This window comes from Haliotis rufescens, unplaced genomic scaffold (genome assembly GCF_023055435.1).
Source record: "Haliotis rufescens isolate VD_foot unplaced genomic scaffold, xgHalRufe1.0.p SCAF_38, whole genome shotgun sequence".
NCBI lineage: Eukaryota > Metazoa > Mollusca > Gastropoda > Lepetellida > Haliotidae > Haliotis > Haliotis rufescens.
The window spans coordinates 2,624,012-2,644,317 of NW_025964090.1; the positions used below are offsets into that span (position 1 = coordinate 2,624,012).

The 20,306-nt window shown below is 42.2% G+C and overlaps 1 protein-coding gene across 2 annotated transcripts in view; it reads right to left on the bottom strand.

Annotated features, from left to right (window-relative positions):
- The window catches only part of LOC124117822 (dynein axonemal heavy chain 10-like), a 104,150-nt gene that overhangs the window by 2,305 nt on the left and 81,539 nt on the right, over positions 1-20,306 (bottom strand). For both annotated transcript variants that reach the window (XM_046479850.2, XM_046479849.2), the window contains 15 exons: positions 19,394-19,548; positions 18,719-18,807; positions 17,245-17,374; positions 15,018-15,291; positions 13,274-13,377; positions 12,801-12,956; positions 10,461-10,799; positions 8,167-8,367; positions 7,455-7,760; positions 7,040-7,211; positions 6,285-6,416; positions 4,563-4,774; positions 2,771-2,938; positions 791-971; positions 47-192 (listed from right to left, as the gene is read on the bottom strand). In XM_046479850.2, the coding sequence (XP_046335806.2) occupies positions 47-192; positions 791-971; positions 2,771-2,938; positions 4,563-4,774; positions 6,285-6,416; positions 7,040-7,211; positions 7,455-7,760; positions 8,167-8,367; positions 10,461-10,799; positions 12,801-12,956; positions 13,274-13,377; positions 15,018-15,291; positions 17,245-17,374; positions 18,719-18,807; positions 19,394-19,548 (2,765 nt within the window). The remainder of the gene's footprint in view (positions 1-46; positions 193-790; positions 972-2,770; positions 2,939-4,562; positions 4,775-6,284; positions 6,417-7,039; positions 7,212-7,454; positions 7,761-8,166; positions 8,368-10,460; positions 10,800-12,800; positions 12,957-13,273; positions 13,378-15,017; positions 15,292-17,244; positions 17,375-18,718; positions 18,808-19,393; positions 19,549-20,306) is intronic.

A 20,306-nucleotide genomic window follows, 5' to 3' on the forward strand; every position in this document is an offset into this window, starting at 1 on the left:
CAATTTCACATGTTTGATACCAGTTATCTCAAAGTCACCTACTCACCTGGAGTTTGAGCCGATGAGCTTCGATGGGGATGATCTTGAGAACTGGTAGTTCCTGAATGAGCTGTTTGGGTTTCTGACGGATGAGACAGGTGTTTTCCTTGTCCCAGGCAGCGCCCTCTAGACACAGGCCGTACACGAAACAACCTGACGACAGCAACACATGGAACTTTCATGGCATTGTATAGGCTTTATGGCTCAAAGAGAAGAGATCAAATCAGGGTTAACATCACATTCAAGATTGTTTCTCTCACATAGAGACATGCTTGCACATTTGTGTGACTGCTTGTACTAGTCCTGACTATGCCAGTTTAATAGTGCTAGGCTACTCTAGGTAGGGTAATGATATAGTTCAAAGAAAAACATGTAATAATTTTCATTTTGAAGCAGAAATACACTTACAGATCAATCTGATAATTTAAAGGGTTTGAAAATTGGGGTCTATAAATGTCACTGTGTACTATTTGTTTGTTTATTTGTTGTTTAACGCCACACTCAGCAATATTCCAGCTTTATGACGGGGGTCTTAAATAATCGGGTCTGGATCAGACAATCCAGTGATTGACATTATGAGCATCGATCCACACAATTGGGATACGATGACATGCATCAACCAAGTCAGCTAGTCTGACCACCCGATCCAGTTAGTCGACTTTTACGACAAGCATCGTCACCTTTTACGGCAAGCATGGGTTGCTGAAGACCTATTCTACCCCGGATCTTGACGGGTTCACAGTGTACTGACCAGCATGTGCCCGTTCTGTGACATCCTCCGCGGCCTGGTACTGTGTGACGCTGGTGTACAGAGTGGACTTGTCCAGTGGCCAGCTGTTCTTACGACATGTCGCTTGCACCAAGGCCGTGAGATAGGACTCCGGTATGTGCAGACCGGACAACCACATCACAGAGGGCTCACCTTCATTCACCTGCCACAAACAGACGTTCACAATCAAATATTTATCCTGTGTACATTTTAAGAACACTAATAACAACTATGTATATTTAATAAGTTCATTGAAAACCAGTGTTACCAATATGAATGTTGACCACTGAAAATAATGATTAAGGATGTACTGCGATACGCATTGCGATATATTGGGAGCTTCAGTGTTTGACAGTGATGTAACACTGATTGTACATGCAGATTATAATGTTCCACATACTAAAGTAAATATTTTTATTTGCCGACATTTGAATGTCATGAATACAGGGGAGATAACAGCATGATTGAAAAATCACTTCAACGTTACCAGTGTTTTTTATTATCAATTTGAAGGGGAACATCATTTGTGATTATGTTTCTTGGCAGATATTCGGGTTAAACAATACAAATTACAATGTAAATTGTTACATTGTTTTACAGAAACACAGAAAACATATTGCAATATGTATCATTTGAAAAGTGTATTGCAGGACACCAGTATATGTGCAGAATAGGTTAATATCTCTTGTTTGTATTGTTAGCATACCACACAGAAAACTTGTGTTACAATATGTGATTTGCCTAATTGTGTGTCAATTGTGTATTATTACCTTGTCAATGGATCAGAGTATGTTCATACTGCATTCTCAGCTCCAGTAGGAGTACACAACAAAAGCATTCACATTAACATCTCACCTACCAAACACCCATTCACTGCTGGGTATTGAGAGACAGGTTATAAACATTCACTTGCTTAGAGAAACACCATGTTTTATAATGTGTGCCAATGCACAAGAAACCCTTGGGAGTCTTTCCAAACATGATTCCCCATCCATCTACTCTCCGCCACCAGCTTCAGCTGATTAGTTACTTGTGTGCCACTTACAAGACCCAGAGGGCAGTGGCCCAGTCGTCTAAGGCGCCGCAATTCGCTGTGCAGAGTTGTGTCCCTTGGGCACGCCAAAAACCTATGATCGTGGGTTTGAATCCCGGTTCGCCCCGATTATGTTTCTAGGTTTGTCAGCACCATACCCGTACTCGTTGGTTTCACCGAAGTGGTAAACGTCTGAGACCTGCATCACTTCGGGCTTTCCTCCCACATTAAGCTGACACGCCGTGATATGACTGGAATACTGTTAAAAGCGGCGTTAAACCCAACTCACTCACTCACTACAAGACCCCATGTCACCATTCTTATAACAGAGTTTTGACACAATAACACATCGTCAAATCTATTCAATAGTATTCATGATACTGCGCAAAGGAATACCAACACCAACAAGTGCTGCAAAATCACTAGCCCATATTTGGGATAAAACTTGCTGATAACAGACTTCCATCACTACCATACTTTAACATCAACGCCAAGGTACCCAATAGTTAAGGTATCATAATAAGTAGAAATTTGACATTTTTAAGGATTTTGCTATATGTTATCATTATAAGGACTAGTGGACTGGGGGCGGTCGGGTAGCCTAGTGGTTAAAGCGTTCGCTCGTCATGCGGACAATGTGTGAAGCCCATTTCTGGTGTCCCCCGCCATGATATTGCTGGAATATTGCTTAAAGCGGCATAAATCCATACTCACTCACTCACTAGTGGACTAAAAATGTTAGTTTCCACTGCTAAACATAGGCTTACAATCTTTGTAGTGCTAAGATCGCTTTGTAGAACAGAGCCCTGAACTCAGGGCAGTTTATGTTCAGAACAGTTTGTGCTTAAGACAAAAAAATACTCCTCTCCAGCCATGCGTGACAGGTCCAATATGTAACAGATCCATTACACATGCGGAGAAAGACTTACCCATGCGTTGTACTGCTTGTATCTCTTCTCAAAGTGGATCATCCAGTTGGCAAGGGACTTGAGTGTATCGGGGGCCAGTCTACGCCAAATGGATGGAATCTGACCGTTGAACAGTGACCGTGAGACATCATCCAGCTCACTGCTCATGCCCACCTCACCAGCAAGAGCCTGTATAGAAAGGCAGGATTTCAGGTATCAAACATGTTTTGGAGGACAAATACCAGGTGAAGTGGGGTTAGGTGAATAGGGTTTCGACATCGAGTTCAAGATTATTGCACTTACATAGTGACGTGCATGCATGTATTTGTGTGTGGCTGCTGGTACTCGTCCAGACTAATGCCGATGTTCTTGTGCTGGACCACTGAGATACCATGCCACAGTTTTATCCCCTCAAGTGTGCCAGGGTAACAACAAGTACCATGTTTTAACATGTTTTGGTATATGATGGGGCTGTGGATCGAACCCTCTACCTTTCGCTCTCTGGGCAGATACCATAAGACCACAGCGGCGGTCAGGATAAATACTAACACATATGTAGAGTTTGCTTGTTTGTTGTTAATGCCGCACTCAGCAATATTCCAGCTATATGATGGTGGCCACTAAATAATCAAGTCTGAGCCAAGTCAATGCTTCCCATAGAAGGCGACTATGCTTGTCGTAAGAGGTGACTAACGGGATCGGGTGGTCAGGCTCGCTGACATGGTTGATGCATGTCATCAATCCCAATGCATGGATCGATGCTCATGTTGTCAATCACTGGATTGTCTGGTCCAGACCCGATTATTTACAGACTGCCGTCATATAGCTGGAATATTGCTGAGTGTGGCATTAAACAACAAACCAACCAACCAATATCTAAAGAGCAAGTAGGTACACCATAGCAGTATTGCAACCATACAACAGGGTAAGTGAATGTTGTTTTATGCCATATGTGACCTGGCTGATAACGTGTCATCCTACCACAGCAGGAGGATTCCTTACTGATGCCACCCACCGATGTCAGCCAAGAAACATTAGCCTGGCCACAATGTTGTAGCTGGAAAATTGCTGACTACAGCATAAAACACCATTTCTGCTGCCGTGGCATGCTATCAGCCCCGTCACATATCATGACCTCTAGGGCTGGGACGGGTAACTCGGGTGGGTACTGAGTAGGACCCAGGTACCAACAGGACTACCCGGACCTGTGGTTAGTCACGTGATACTAGTATATTGTTTCATGACAAAAATTCACTATATAACTACATTGTTACATGACAATTTTAAGTCTCTAATGTTCGCATTGCTTCATGACTATGAACACGTTCCTTCTGACTTATATATGTTTGAACAAAGCTAAAACTTCAGTCAACTTCGGTGTATGCATGACCACTCCGTTATATACGTTTATCTAAATACATTCTGCGACGGCTACTGTCAAACTATTCCCAATCGGACATTTTGTACCTGTCTCTTGACACCAACAGCGGGTACCCGGGTAGGGTCAGGTAATTGGGGTGTGGGTACCCGGGTAGTAAATTTGGACTCGTCCCAGCCCTAGTGACCACCCATTTCTCATCTTAAACTTATCTTATGACATGCATGGGAATCTGGGGACCTATCCCCATAAAGTTAACACAGTGCCTCAGATGCTTTCACAACTACAAAGTGTGGACAACAAACAGGGTCTTCTCTTGCCGAGCTGAAACCTCTTAGGTTGACCACACATCTTCATCTTTAGGTTTGGATTTCAACTTAAAGAAACTGATTACCGGTACTTTGAAAACATTAAGTTCTAAAGCAAAAGAAATACCCTTTTGAGTGTGGCCAGTGATCTCCTCATCCTGTTGATGAGCTTGTTGAATCTTTCCAACTCTTGTAGTAAGACCACCGTCGTAGGAGTGATATCCAGTCCAAACTTCTTACGAATCTTGTCCAGTTCAAATTCTTGTGGCAATCTGTTGAGAACATCAGTGGCGATCTTGTCGATGAACTCTTCTCGACTCACCCCAGACCCACTTTCACCTGCAGACAGAAATACACAGTGTTTAAAAACATGCATAATATGCACAGTGGTTGAAACTCTGTAAAGCCAAATGACTGGTCCCTTGGGTGACTGGGTGACCTTTCCCCAGCTTCACTAGACTAAAGTGTGTGTAGGTGAATGAAGTTTCATACATTAGTTTGACATTATTCCAGCTGCATCGCAATGACAGGTAACTGTGGGTGATAGTATGTGCAATAAAACATGTCATTATCGTTTGGGGTGCGGTGAAATGGGGTTTAACATTGTGTTCAAGATGATTGCGCTTACATAGCAACATATGTGTGTGTGGCTGCTTGTATAAACCCCGACTTATGCCAGTTTTGCAGTGCTAGTCCACTGAGATACCCAGCTGCAGTTTGACATGGATGCCCACTCAGACATACCAACTCGGAGCCGACCATTATTCCCTTAATGCCGAGAGCCAGGCAAGTAAAAAACAATACCATAATGATGTCTTTTGGGAGGACGTGGCCAGGGATCCAATCACCGACCTAACACTCTCTGTGCAGATGCTCTATCTACTAGACCATGGAGGCGTTCGCCTTATATGGAAAGTAAACCCAGGGTGATGCAGCTTTATAAGTGAGTGAGTGAGCTTTCTGAGTGCGTGAGTGAGTGAGGTTTTACGCCGCTGTTAGCAATATTCCAACAATATCACAGCGGGGGACACCAAAAACTAGCTTCACACATTGTACTTCACACATTGTTGGGATTCAAACCCGGGCCTTCAGCGTGACGAGCAAACGCTTTAACCACTAGGCTACCCCACCACCCTGCAGCTTTATGACCATGTTGAGTGAACAGGCATGCATCGGTCTGGTTCTGATGAATTGTGGATCATGATCACAGTTCACAGCAAAATCAGATGGCAGTCAAGACCCTTACATGAATGCTCTTGATATCAAATTTCTATTACCCCTAAAAACACTTTTCTCAAATCACAATCATGTTTTACAAGCTATATGTGGAGGGATCGGTCGTAATGTGGTTGTCTGTAAGGTATGAAGCGAGGATACAGTTTTTTTAAAAGGTGATGCACTTAACATGATTGTTTGTTTGTTGTTTAATGCTGCACTCAGCAATATTCCAGCTATATGACGGCAGACTGTAAGTAATCGAGACAGACAATCCAGTGATTGACATCATCAGCATCAATCTACACAATTGGGATATGATGACATGCATCAACCAAGTCAGCGAACCTGACCACTTGATCCCGTTGGTCACCTCTCATGACAAACATAGTCTAATTTTACGGCAAGCAGGCACTTATCATGACACATGCTCGATCAATGCAAATATTTTGTGGACCAATTTGTGTTTGGCAGTTGCGTTATTATTGGTGAAATTTAAAAAAAAAATGATATGCTTGAACAAGGAGGGTAGTATGGGCAAACCCTGCCTCTCCATCATGGACCTGTCATAGGTATTATGTAGATTATGGAATAAGGTAAATGGACAATTCAAGTGAGTTATCTCCCTTCTCACCTGTCTGTGGCTGTAGCTCCACCAGGTGGCTCCACATGTCACGGGCAGCCTGGGTGTAGTAGCCGATCTCGGCATTGGGGTGAAGGCCAAACACTTCTGGCGTGTTCGCAAGAGGTAAGGACTCAATATAGTCTGGAAGAAATTGAATTCGTGTCAGTTATATAATTAGTATTGCAGTTATGTCATGGCATATTTGCCTCATGTGGAAGGAAAGCTAATAGTGATGCCAGTTTACTACTATATCTGCCATGTTGACCGAAACTAACATGCCTCAGCCTGGTTTTGATAAATCGTGGATCATGAACAGGTCGAATCGGAGATTACAATCAACACCCAGCTGATCCTAGATCGGTTAAGGGAGACAAATCTGTACAGCAAATTTTAGCGTGTTAACTGAGCCCCTCGAAAGAGAGTGAGTGAGTGAGTGAGTATGGTTTTATGCCGCTTTTAGCAATATTCCAGCAATATCACGGCGGGGGACACCAGAAATGTACCCATGTCAGGAATCGAACCTGGGTCTTCGGCATGACAAGCAAACGCTTTAACCACTAGGCTACCCGACCGCCCCCTTGAAAGAGAAGTGACATCTTCACCATCATCATAACCATCACCATGATAATAATAACAACAACAACAACAACAACAACCACAATTAATCATTATCAATCATACATTACACACCTGACCCATCAAGCACATTCATCCCCCATAATCATCACAAAAACCTGTGTGGTGCATGTGTTTCCGAAACTCACCAACATACACATCCCTGGATCCTTCTTCAGGGATCCTGTAGTCGACGCCCTCTCCTACATAGAAATGGAAAGGCTGGAACGTATCGAAGATGAAGTCACCCATGTATTCATCCATGTACGTCCGTAGCACGCGGCGGTCAAAGTCGTCAATAGCCCGGCCACCATACATCACCTGGTGACAGGATGGGAAAACATTCATCAACCATTCGTCAGAATATTATAGACAGTTATAGGAAGAAAAGCATTCAAATTCTGTAAACTTTTAGATTCTGTAAACCAAATCTTAATTGATGAAAAATACAATAACAGTTTGGAAAAGATGAAATTTGTCTTTGATCAAGATAAACCAGCCAATAATGCACTTGTTTCTACAACTACTGCACTACTGGCCCGCTGTAAGATAATTCCTGCTCACCTCCCCGATGAGGTACTTCAAGCTGGCCCAGGGTATCTTGGAATCCCCCTGTTCCTGGGCCTTCATTAGGTACGTGTTGAGAATCTGCATGCACACACGGAAGTCAGACTCGTTGAAGTCGTACGACACATTCCATCCGATCTTGCCGTACTTCCTGCGCTCCTGCACCACAGCGTGGAAGAACCCCAGTACGAAGACTAGTGAAGGGAAGGCAGGGTGGGAGCACTCTGTCAGCGATGCTGCTGGGATCTTGTGATAAGTACTACGTAGGTTCAGCTTCAGGCCATTTGGAGGCTCCGTCACAACCTGCAAGAAATGATTCACTTTAACAGTAAATATATTCTATGTCACTTCCAGCAAAGGAAAATAACCTTTATAATTAGCCAATTATTTACAAGCTATATCGGGAAAGTTAGTACCTGGCAGCAAAGCTACCTCCAGTGACTTGGTACTATATTGATGGGTAAACTTGATACCTTGACTGACGTCTGCAGTATATATACCGATGGGGAAACTTGGTACCTAGCAGTCAACCTACCTTCAGTGACCTCTGCAGTATACCGATGGGGAAACTTGGTACCTAGCAGTCAACCTACCTTCAGTGACCTCTGCAGTATACCGATGGGGTAACTTGGTACCCAGCCGTCAACCTACCTTCAGTGACCTCTGCAGTATACCGATGGGGAAACTTGGTACCTAGCAGTCAACCTACCTTCAGTGACCTCTGCAGTATACCGATGGGGAAACTTGGTGTCGGCTCAGTGGTCAACCATAGACGGAAATCCGGGTGAGGTTTGTTCAGTTTCTCAAGCTGTTTCTCAAGGTCACGAAGCCACTTGACCAGCAGATGACAGTTCTGCAGCATCAGCCACTGACCACGGGCAATAGCAGTCTCTAACAGCTGAAGGGCCACCTGGAAAGAAAGGGATAAGGGTCAGACACCAACACCTGAACAAGTTGTATATAAAGGTATTGAAAGAACAAGCTGCTTACATCAGTGAATCTGACATGCCTTGGTTCTTCTTAAACTTCTCTCAGAGATCTGATCTCATCTGATCTGATCAACATCTGCATAATCAGTGACAGTCAGGCTGACCTACCCACATCTTCCCGAGGCAAGAGAGTTAACTGACTATTATAAAAATCCAGTTTCCACCCTTGCCGAACTAGGCTGGTATTATGGAGTTACATTTTGGCTGGACTAACGAGTCTATGCATAGTCCAATCAAATTCACGCAACGAAATCGAAATCCGGTTCGTAAACTGTTGTGCAGATTTCGGTCGATTGGCAAAGCATGTGCACCACTCAGTCGTTGTCAACAGATATTTTCCAAATCTTTTCTTGTCAATCAAGGTGCTCACGTGATTTGATGCATTTCACGATGTAAGACCCGTTTTATCACAATATAGATCTTGATTATCAATCAGATCGTCCTGACCAGGCGCCGCCATTTTGTTTGAAGCAAATGCAAATGATACGAGAGGTGGAATCTGATTGGTCCATGGGAGAGGCTTAGAAGGGACATAACTGGTAATAGCCACTGGTGGCGCTACGAACGAGCCCATGAATTCCTAGTTCGGCAAGGGTGGAAACTGGACTTTTAAAGTCAGTTAACTCTCTTGCATCGGGAAGATGACATACCCAAGACTAGACAGCCCATAGAGACAAACATCTTAGGAATTACTGTCACTGTTATTCCATCAATAAGTTTGCTTCACTGATTGGATATTGTTTTGACTGTTTGTGTGAGTTTAGTTTAGTTGCTGCTTTAAACAATAGTTCAGATACATCACAATGTATAAGCTTGATAGTGGGGAAAAACCCGAAGTAATGCTGGTCTTAAGATGTTTATCACTTTGATAAAACCCAGGAACATGCTGACAAACATGATCGTTATGGGATTCGAACCAATTCACCTTTGACAACTGGAGCATCTGTGGCCCTGATCGTCTGTAAAACTACTGCACAGTGACATCATACTTGTGTATTGTTGTAAATAGTGAGTGAGTTGGGTTTGATGCATCTTCCCGAGGCACTATAAAAGTCCAGTTTCCACCCTTGCCGAACTAGGCTGGTATTATGGAGTTACATTTTGGCTGGACTAACGAGTCTATGCATCGTCCAATCAAAATCGCGCACCGAAATCGAAATCCGGTTCGTAAACTGGTGGGCAGATTTCGGTCGATTGCAGGATTTGCAAAGCATGTGCACCGCCAACTTGTTGTCAGCAGATATTTTCCAAATCTTTTCATGTTTTTAACCAAAGTGCTCACGTGATTTGATGCATTTCGCGATGTAAGACCCGTTTTATCACAATATAGATCTTGATTATCGATCAGATCGTCCTGACTGGGCTCCATCATTTTGGGTGAAGCAAACGCAAGTGATACGAGTGGTGGAATCTCATTGGTCCATGGGAGAGGCTTAGAGGGGACATAACTGGTAATAGCCACTGGTGGCGCTACGATCGAGCCCAGTAAGTCCAGGGTAGTTCGGCAAGGGTGGAAACTGGACTTTTAAAGCCAGTTAACTCTCTTGCTTAGGGAAGATCGGTTTGATGCAGCTTGAACAGTATTTGAGTTATATTATGGTGTGTGAGTTTAACATGGGATGAAAGCCCGAAGTGATGCAGGTCTCAGACGCCAACACTTTGGTGAAACCCACGAACATGTGTATGTTGATAACAAACCTAGAAACACAATCGGGGCAAACTGGGACTCGAAGCCACAATTATATGTTTCTGGTGTGCCAAGGGATACAACTCTGCACAGTGAGTTGTGGCGCCAAAGACGACTGGGCCACATGCTCTGATCAGAACAGTCATTTCGCAACATCCAATTTACAAAAAAGACCATGGCCATCTGTCAAAGCTCAGGAACTACAGAATTCATTCATATGTGAAACATATTCCACAAATCCAGGTAGCTTGTTATTGTTTATATAAATCCTACCTCACTATCAACAAACTGTATTTGTTAAAGGGTTAATAAATTCAACATGCTCACCTTCTCTTGACCTTGACCCATGGACAAGAACTTTAGTTTGTTGGTACCAAACTCCAACCTCTCTGCCAGTTTCATCAAATCACTTGCAGGATCCGACCCTGGACTCAAGATGAACACAATTGGTGACATTGGCGTGCTCTGCTCGAAGATCGACTCGAAGCTTATGATTGGTGGAGTCACATATTTCTCGCCCATCACCTTGGTAACAAACTCTGTCACGGCTCGGTAAACACGGTCAATTCGGAAACATCTCAGGAGCATGAGACGTTGGAAGTGTGTGAGAGATTCTTCATATTTCAGAGGGAAGGTTTGAGATTCTGGAGTGTCATGGTCGTACCACTGCAAGAAATCAGAGCATATTGTTACATTTAGAACCTTATTTCAACAAGATGGTTTAATAAGAGTCCCCCACTGACCCACTGCAAATGTAACAATCTCATTAAAATCTGAACTTAGTTCTCGCTATCGCTAAACAAAGATCTGAGGACATCCCATTGAGGGTCACGTCAGAACGGCCTTTCATCCAATCAATCAGAGCGTTGCTTACCAGATCATGAAAGTGACAGTTGGAATGTGTTTTCTAATCATGCATATTTTAACACGAGGTATTCCGAACGACAGTTACAGGTTTTATGAATATATCTATACAATCCAGGCCATCTATAAGCCATTCCAGAATGTTCTTATCAGTTTTAATTATTTTAATCGAGAATACGTCAAAATATGTTTCGAAGTTGTGTCGTCCAGCTCGAGAAAGCTGCCTTCTGATTGGCTAATGTCGATTTCTTGTCAGTCATTTCATTGGTCGGTCAAAATTCGCGAAAGGTCGTTCTGGCCTGACCCGTAATTGGATGTCCTCAGATCTTGGTTTAGCGGTAGCAAAAACTAAGATCTGATTTTAATGAGATTGCAAATGTAAAATTCTAACGTTAAGGAAAACTTTGAAATATTGATATAAAAATTTCAAATGGTTGACAAGTAGCTTTTTTGTTTCTAATACCTGCAGTTTAGGACATATGTGACAAAAGATGAGTGAATCTAACTATGAGCAAGCCTGTCAGCAAAGACGATTTTTGACTAAGTGTTTGTCTTCATCAACATCTATCTTTGAAACAAGCAGTTCAATAAACAATAGTTTTATGTTTAGTTTTAATGTTATGAAATGTAAATGTGTAATCATAAGTGTCTTCACTGGAAGTAACAGTTAAAAAAATTCAAATGGTAACATTAATATACTACATAGACAATCCCTACACATGCTGAAAGGAGAGTAATAATAGTAAAGTCCGAATGATTCTTGAGAAACTACAACTTGATAATTCATTGTTTGTTTCTTGTTTCGCGCCACACTCAACAATATATACAGCTATCTCGTGTATAAGTCTGGGCCAGTCAAACTAGTGAAAGACACTGAAACTAGTGCAAGACACTGAAGCCAGTGATGACACAGACATTCACTATGCTGTACAAGGCACTGATGGGCATTCATGTACTCAAGTACAGGTCTGGTATAGAGTCGTACGTCCAGGGCTCAAGTATCCAAGCTCCTTCCCAGCGCGTGACACCTTCGTTACACTCTCGGTAACATCGCTGCCACCAGTGTGGGCGCGGCCATAACAAGAATCTTGAAATTTGCCCTCTAACCCCAAACGTAGTAACGTTGATATTTTTGTTTATGTCTTTGGGAATGCCATCATATTTCATTTTGAAAAGGTTTACGACTGACCATGTTTTCCAGATGAATTTACTTTGTTGTTTTATTAATCAGATTGCAGACTAACGGAAAAATCAACCAACTTCTCCCTTACATTCTTACTATATCAATAACACGATAGTTTAAATGAAACAGAAATTCAAATTGACAAACGAAGAAAGTAATTTAGCAGCGATAAGTGTATTTGGCGTCATGACAGTCGTCACGACAGTCGTCACTTGTTTGTAAACATAACGGTCATTCAGTTGTGAGTTCAACTCCAAGCATGGTTGTGGCCACCTATTCACAGTGGGGAGTTTTGACTGGTGGCAGCGATAGTATAGAGAGTTCCGCGAACGGGCTATCGCTGTGAGGAGCTTGCTAGAGTACCCTGCCAAGGGAGATAACTCACATCTTCACTTCTATAAAATGCATTAAAGACATGGAAGAAAAATGGATATATTTGTCTGGACGCATCTTGACTTAGATGAAGCTATGTGAAAGTCACCACGTCTGACCACCTGATCAATTAAGTCACCTCTTGAGTCAAGCATAGGTTGCTGGGGACCTATTCTAATGCTGAATCCCTACGGATCCGATAATTTCTAAATTATCTCACCAGTAGTACCACAAGTTGATCAACTAACCTTTTTCCAAACCTTCTCGTTTTTCTCAATATCATCAAGTAGTGTACTGAACTTCTCTGGCATAACCTCTACCAGGCGGTTGCAGTCTTCCCATCCCTCGTCCGGTATCCAAGGATACGGCTTACGTCGCTTGCTCTTTTCTAGAGCGATGTTACCCTGAACAACACAAAAACTATACTGATAAAAGTTGCATTAGCTGTCAGAGTAATACTACTTTTCTCCTGCTTTTCAAGATCAGTTTAACAAATTTATTATTCTAAATGATAAATGGTGACCATATTTCAAGCATATACAAACCATATTTAGTCCAAATTTCATCAATTATACACATTGTTAAATATAGATATAGTAATATGCAATCAAAAGTGGACCTGGGACTTATACCCTGGTTACTGGATCCTGGTATGTCTAAGGGACACAACTCTGCATGGCGTGCATTTTGCATGCACCTCAGATGACAATGTTTTGTGTACCTTGATGAAGAAATCCAGCTCCTCTTGGGTAACATGGCTCTGGTCTTGTTCCAGTTTGATGGTGATTTGGAACGAGAACAGCAGCTTGTGCTTCTCAAATATACCTGGAATAGTCAGTGATGGCATCTTAATGTAACAATTGCATCATTTGAGGATTAGAGAACTTACAGAATCATCATGGAAAACAACATTCAAAAACATTTTTTAAAATCTAAGTTATAAAAGTGATCTAAAGGAATACTAAACATCATAATTTTTAATCAAAACCACAACTGAGGTGAATATAGGCAGCTATGATTGATATATGATTGAATGCTCCCTGCCTTCCATCTGAAAATGATTTTAAGTATTTTGAGCAGAATTTTGGATTGGGGTTTGAGTTTATTATGAATTGCTTTTATTTATATTTTTTAATAAATCCTTGAAATTTCCTGTTGTGGTCAAAAGAGAGTGATCTGTGATGGAAATGTGCGAATCTCACACAAAATGTGTGAGAGTTTTTTTGTTATTTTTTTCTTTTATTGTTTTTAGAAAGAAGTACCTGTTACATAAAATTTACTTCTGCCCAGGGTAGCAGAAAGCCCATGACACAAGCACAACTTATCGGTACATCTTAGTTCTTTTGTTTTTTTTACAGAAAATAACATACTTCTCACTCACACATTCACTCTAGTAATACAAACATACTGCATATATCAAGTATGCATAAACTATTAAAGTTTATATATCATATTGCAGTGTAGAAAAGTACATGGTCTCAAACATTAAAGTCTTAAGTCCACAACTAAAATTAAATTGAAAGCTGCTCCTCATTTTCAAAAATTTGATGATACAGCATCCAAGCTCCATAGAATTTCTGTTGATTACCTGTCTTGAAAGCAATATCTTTTTCAATGTTGTATCATGAAAAAGATTCCTTTTTATAAACATGAAAATAAGGTTGTGTATTTTGGAATTTGCATCTATAAATATAGAATTTTGCAATTAGTAAAAGTAAATCAAACACTTTATCTGTTTATATGTTCTCTTTAACTCCCAAAAGTATCAATTCTGCACAAAATGTCGTATTATACATGTGCGAGAGTTGACAGTTATGAGAGTACATGGTAGCAGATCTTCCCCACAATCCCTTCAGAGTTCCAACGGGTACCCGGGTCGGGTGGGTACTGAGTAGGACCCGGGTACCCACAGGACTACTCGGACCCGTGGTTAGTCACGTGATATATTGTTTGATGACAAAGATTATCTAGAACTCTATGGTTAGACTACTGTTCACTAATGTTCGCATTTCTTTCTGACTATGCACCCATTCCTTCTGACTTTTCATATGGTTGAATAAAGATATAACTAAATTCAACTTCAGTGTATGAATGACCAGATTGTATACTACTAATAATACATGTACATGTATCTAAATACGCCAGGGCTATCCTAAAAATGTTCCCATTCGGACATTTTGAGACATCTCCTGAGACCTACAGTGGGTGAGTGAGTGAGTGAGGTTTTACGCCGCTTTTAGCAATATTCCAGCAATATCACGGCGGGGGACACCAGAAATGGGCTTCACACATTGTACCCATGTCGGGAATCGAACCCGGGTCTTCGGCGTGACGAGCTAACGCTTTAACCACTAGGCTTCCCGACCGCCCCTACCTACAGTGGGTACCCGGGTAGGATCGGGTAATAGGGGGGTGGGTACCCGGGTAGTAAATTTGGACTCGTCCCAGCCCTACAAACTACCCACCTGTACAGCCATAGTTGTACACATTGTGAGTGAGAGTGTCCATGATGTTCCTGAGTCTCTTCACCAATATGGAGTCTGGGAGACTCTTCCTCAGTGAGAACTCGAACACCTCTAGGTAGGACGCCAGCGAGTACTGGTACATGGTGTTGACAAGCGACATCTCCGCAAGGACGAAGAACAGGATGGCTCCCCGCTTGGCAGCAGGCCTGTAGCCATCACGCAGTTTCTCAATATCGATTGCTGTCTTGGCTCCAAGTTTCAACTTCTCCGACACCTGCAGGGGTATAAAAAAGTCATTGGTAGTGAATTAAGTGTACCTTTGAGTCAGGTCATGATATTAGTTCAACTCTGGGACTCTCAACTCAAATATGACATGTATGATAAAAAAGAGTCAGTGAGTTGGGTTTAACGCCGTTCTTAACAGTATTCTAGTTACATCAGTGAGTCAGCTTAATGTGGGAGGAAAGCCCAAAGTGATGCAGGTCTCAGACGTTTACCACTTCGATTAAACCCACGAGCACAGGGTAGGCGCTGACAAACCTAGAAACATAATCAGGGCGAACCAGGATTCGATCCCACAATCATAGGTTTCTGGCGTGCCCAAGGGACGCAACTCTGCACAGCAAATCGCAGCGCCATAGACGACTCGGCCACCCCGATATCAAAAAGAGAGCCAGTGGTTCACAGTGAGTCAGATGGGCTTAACATTGATTTTAACAGTATTCCAATAACATCACAGCATCTCAGATGAGCATGGGTTAGGTGCTGACAAACATATAACATAATTAGGGCAAACTGAGACTTGAATCCACAATCATAGGTTTCTTGCATGCCCAAGGGATGCAACTCTGCACAGCAGCATGTTGCGCTTACGCAACTGGGTCACCATTGCCCCCAGTGATTCAGAAGCATCTCAGTGGACTTAAGGGATCCAGCATAAGGGATTAAACATTAAACGGGTAGTGAATTTGGTGAATCTTGTTGCTTTGATATTAGTTTCATCTTGTCAGCTGACACATTCTGGGAAAGTTAACATTAGCCATTGCCTGGAGATTTGGACAAGTGTTTATGATTTTACATAGGAATTTTCTTATTTGACAAGACTATTTAGGATATTTTGTATAGCAATCAGCCATTGCAGTAGAATACAAACTGATCTGAACCATTGAATGTTTTCTTTATTGAAACAGGATGTATGTTTCAGTCTAATTCAATCAAAATCATACTAGTCAGAATTAGACACCAGCAGTGACTCAACTATTACAAAACTGAACTTTAACAACTTTTCTCTGAAAATGACTTTCGAACATTTGGTGTTTTTTTTAACTTTTCTAAATATGTGCTATCCAATTATTCCTCTTTATGTCTTAAGACAACATGCAAACATTTAGTCAAAAGTTTTGGAATATATCCCAGACTTAAAATACACATTTGCTAAACACAGGTGACCAATGAACCTATTTACCATAGTCACTTTGATAAGCGGTCCGGGCACTCAGAAAACTGACGAAAGGGGGCACTTATTTAAACCATACACAAGTTAAAGTTGTTTTCAGAGATCAAACAGTCGTGAACAAACTTTGTTCAAACATAGATGAAACCTTTTCAATAAAAGTTACAATGCAATTATATACCTATTCTATGCTACTGTTTTATGGATACAAATTTGTAATATACATACTAATAAAGATTACTTTCAGATTGGTCTAGCAGTTGGTCCTGGGGCACTTATTGGAACAAAGTGCTTGTACTCCGACTCAGGTATTCAAACATGAGTGAGTGAGTGAGTGAGTTTAGTTTAACTCCGCTTTTAACAGTATTCCAGTTATATCGCGGCGTGTCAGCTTAATGTGGGAGGAAAGCCCGAAGTGATGCAGGTCTCAGACTTTTACCGATTCAGTGAAACCCATAAGCACGGGTATGGTGCTGACAAAGTTTGAAACATAATCGGGGCGAACCGGGATTCGAACCCACATTCATAGGTTTTTGGCGTGCCCAAGGGACGCAACTCTGCACAGCGAATCGCGGCGCCTTAGCTGACTGGGCACCCGTGCCCCTTATTCAAACATGAAGGTTTACCATAAGATACTAAAACAATATACATTCTACCAAATTTTACAAATTCTAAAAAAACTTGCCATTATATCAAATTTACGTGAGATCAAGGACCCTCAAGTAAACTATGATATCCCAAACTGAGGCATATAAAGTGATTGAGAAGACGCACCTCTGTGGCCTTGGACTTGGTTTCCTCCAGAGTAGAGACGAGCTCCACATTATCCAACATGTTGCCCTGGGATGTGGCCAGCTCCCTCAGCAGCGAGTCCTCCAGGTCCTTCAGTAGACGCTTGTTGACACTGGGACACATTGTGTTTGTAATTAATGGGGATCCTGGGGCCGTTGAGGTTTTCTGCTATAGTATTTGCATCTAGGGACCCATTCCTGAGTGAGTATGGTTTTACGCCACTTTCAGCAATATTACAGCAATATCACAGCAGGGGTCACCAGAAATGGGCTTCACTCATTGTACCCATGTCAGGAATCGAATCCGGGTCTTAGGCATGACGAGCGAACACTTTACACACTAGGATTATGAATAGGAACCCTTGCTTTTCAAGCTAAATTTTGAACATAAAGCGTCACAGGCAGATGTCATAAGAGGGTTACATTGATCTACCATATGACATACAGCAACATCTATGATATTTTCTCATGTTATTATATGGACAGACCAATTGTTATGATGAGGATGGTGGTGTTGTGTTAATCTTGGGAATGAGTGATGTCTAACACAGCAGTAGGCAATATTCCAGCTATGTCACTGTGGCTGGTAGATATTTAAGTTAAGGCCAGACAAACCAGTGGTTGATATAATGAGCATCTGCATCAGGGTATGAGTGATGTAAATATAATCAGCCAAGACACAGCGTCTGATCATGCAATCCAATTTAGTCGCCTCTTACGACCAGAATTGGGATGCTAGCGATCTACCTGTTATGCTAATTCCGGTCCCCATGATGGTGAAAATGTGGGAAGCAGTCACAAAGAGAAACCATGATAGGCTTACTGTGAGTGAGTGAATATGGTTTTACATCGCTTTAAGCAATATTCCAGCAATAACACGTCGGGGAATACCGGAAAATGGGCTTCACACACTGTACTCATGTGGGGAATCGAACCCTGGTCTTCGGCATGAGCGAACACTTTAACCACTAGGCTACCCCACCACCCCAATAGGCTTACAGGCAAGGTCATGAGAATAATGTCTATGAGACAATTATCATAACAGAGTGAAGTGGCTATTAGTTGATTTCTAAAAAATAATTTAAAGCTTTGAAAATGTTTGTACACAAAACTATTTTATTTCCTGAGTAAGTGAATGAGTGAGATTGGTTTATTGCCGCTTTTAACAGTATTCCAGTTATATCACGGCGTGTCAGCTTAATGTGGGAGGAAAGCCTGAGGTGATGCATGTCTCAGAGGTTTACCACTTCGTTGAAACCCACGAGCACGGGTATGGTGCTGACAAACCTAGAAACATAATCGGGGCGAATCGGGATTCGAACCCACAATCATAGGTTTCTGGCATGCCCAAGGGACGCATCTCTGCACAGTGAATAGCGGCAGCTTAGATGACTGGGCCACCCGGGCCCCCATTTAATTCCTGAAATAAGTGTCATCATCACATAAACTTATCTGACCTTGTCTCCTGGATGAGTCTCTCTCTCTGCTCTTCAAGTTCCTTCCTCTCATACTTGACTATAACGCTCAGCAGCTGGTCCTCCAGACCCTGTACACAAACAACACAACATGAACAGCAGCTCCTTCCTCTCATACTTGACTATAACACTCAGCAGCTGGTCCTCCAGACCCTGTACACAAACAACACAACATGAACAGCAGCTCCTTCCTCTCATACTTGACTATAACACTCAGCAGCTGGTCCTCCAGACCCTGTACACAAACAACACAACATGAACAGCAGCTCCTTCCTCTCATACTTGACCAAAAACACTCCATTCAGAGCTGCTCATTTACATTCATTTTTTAGATATAGAAATCAGTTATTCTGTTTCTAATGCTTCACTGTAGAATTTAAGAGTCTTATCATTGACTGGCTGATCAGAAAGTGCATCTGATCTATGCAGAATAAGATCTGATTACAATGACATCTGTTCATGGAAAAAAAACAAGACCAGGGTGCCATTGTACGATGCGATCTTAGTGTTAAGGTGATCGTAACTCCCATGCCTTAACACAGACTTACGACAGTCGAGGCGCTAAGCTTGTTTTGTACAACGGCACCCGGGCTTCTCTAGAATAATCCAAGACAGAAACAGTTTTCTTTGACAAGCATCTCCGCACACTCCACCTACCTTGAGTGTCACAGTATAGTTGATGACCATGGACTTGCCGAAGATGTTGGGTCCATATTTGGGGTTGGCCAGCTTGGTGTTGAGGTAAAGACGGAAGTTTGGGTCATAGTCTACCTCCTTGTCCCCCAGAACCACAAACTCCCTGCCCTGGGCCCCTGAAATACACACATGCAGTGCTGGAGGTGATCACCAAGAGAAAGTCCATATCCATGTCAGTGAGATTTCCAATGATTCTAGACCTCCGTTGTATCAAAAGACGTTAAAAGATGGTACTTGTTGTCACCCTGCCTGGCGCCTGGCATTAAGGGGCTAAAACAAGGACTGGTCGGCTCAGAGTCAGTATACTGTGTCTGAGTGGGGTATTCATGTTAAGCTGAGGCATGGTATCTCAGTGGGCTTGCAATGTGATATTGGCATTAGTCCGGACTAGTACAAGCAGCCACACACACCCATACATGCATGCAGGTCGCCATGTAAGTGCAATTTAACCTCACCTCGCTAATTGCATGACACAGGTCATGACACAGGTCATGACACAGGTCATGCTATCCTTACAAAATGGCCTCCAATCAGACGTGGAAAGACCCAGGAGCAGACGCAGCAACCCGTCTGAACATTGCTGACAGAAATTCTCTGTCAGTAATTAGCTGGTAATGGGGAAGACATAGACTTTGTATACTTATATTTGACATTGAGAGTTGCCTCTTTGTCCTTTGGAGCCTCCTTTGTCAAGTGATCGCCACATGAGGCAGAAACCCCAGTATTGGAACTCACCAGGAAACGTTTGTCCTAGATATACTAAGCGAGCTAATGCTAATACCTCGTATCATCACTTTGATTGTGATTCAAAAACACATGCTTGTGATATACTAATTACTGTAGTCAGAATCATTCAATGGACTCTGTATTTTGC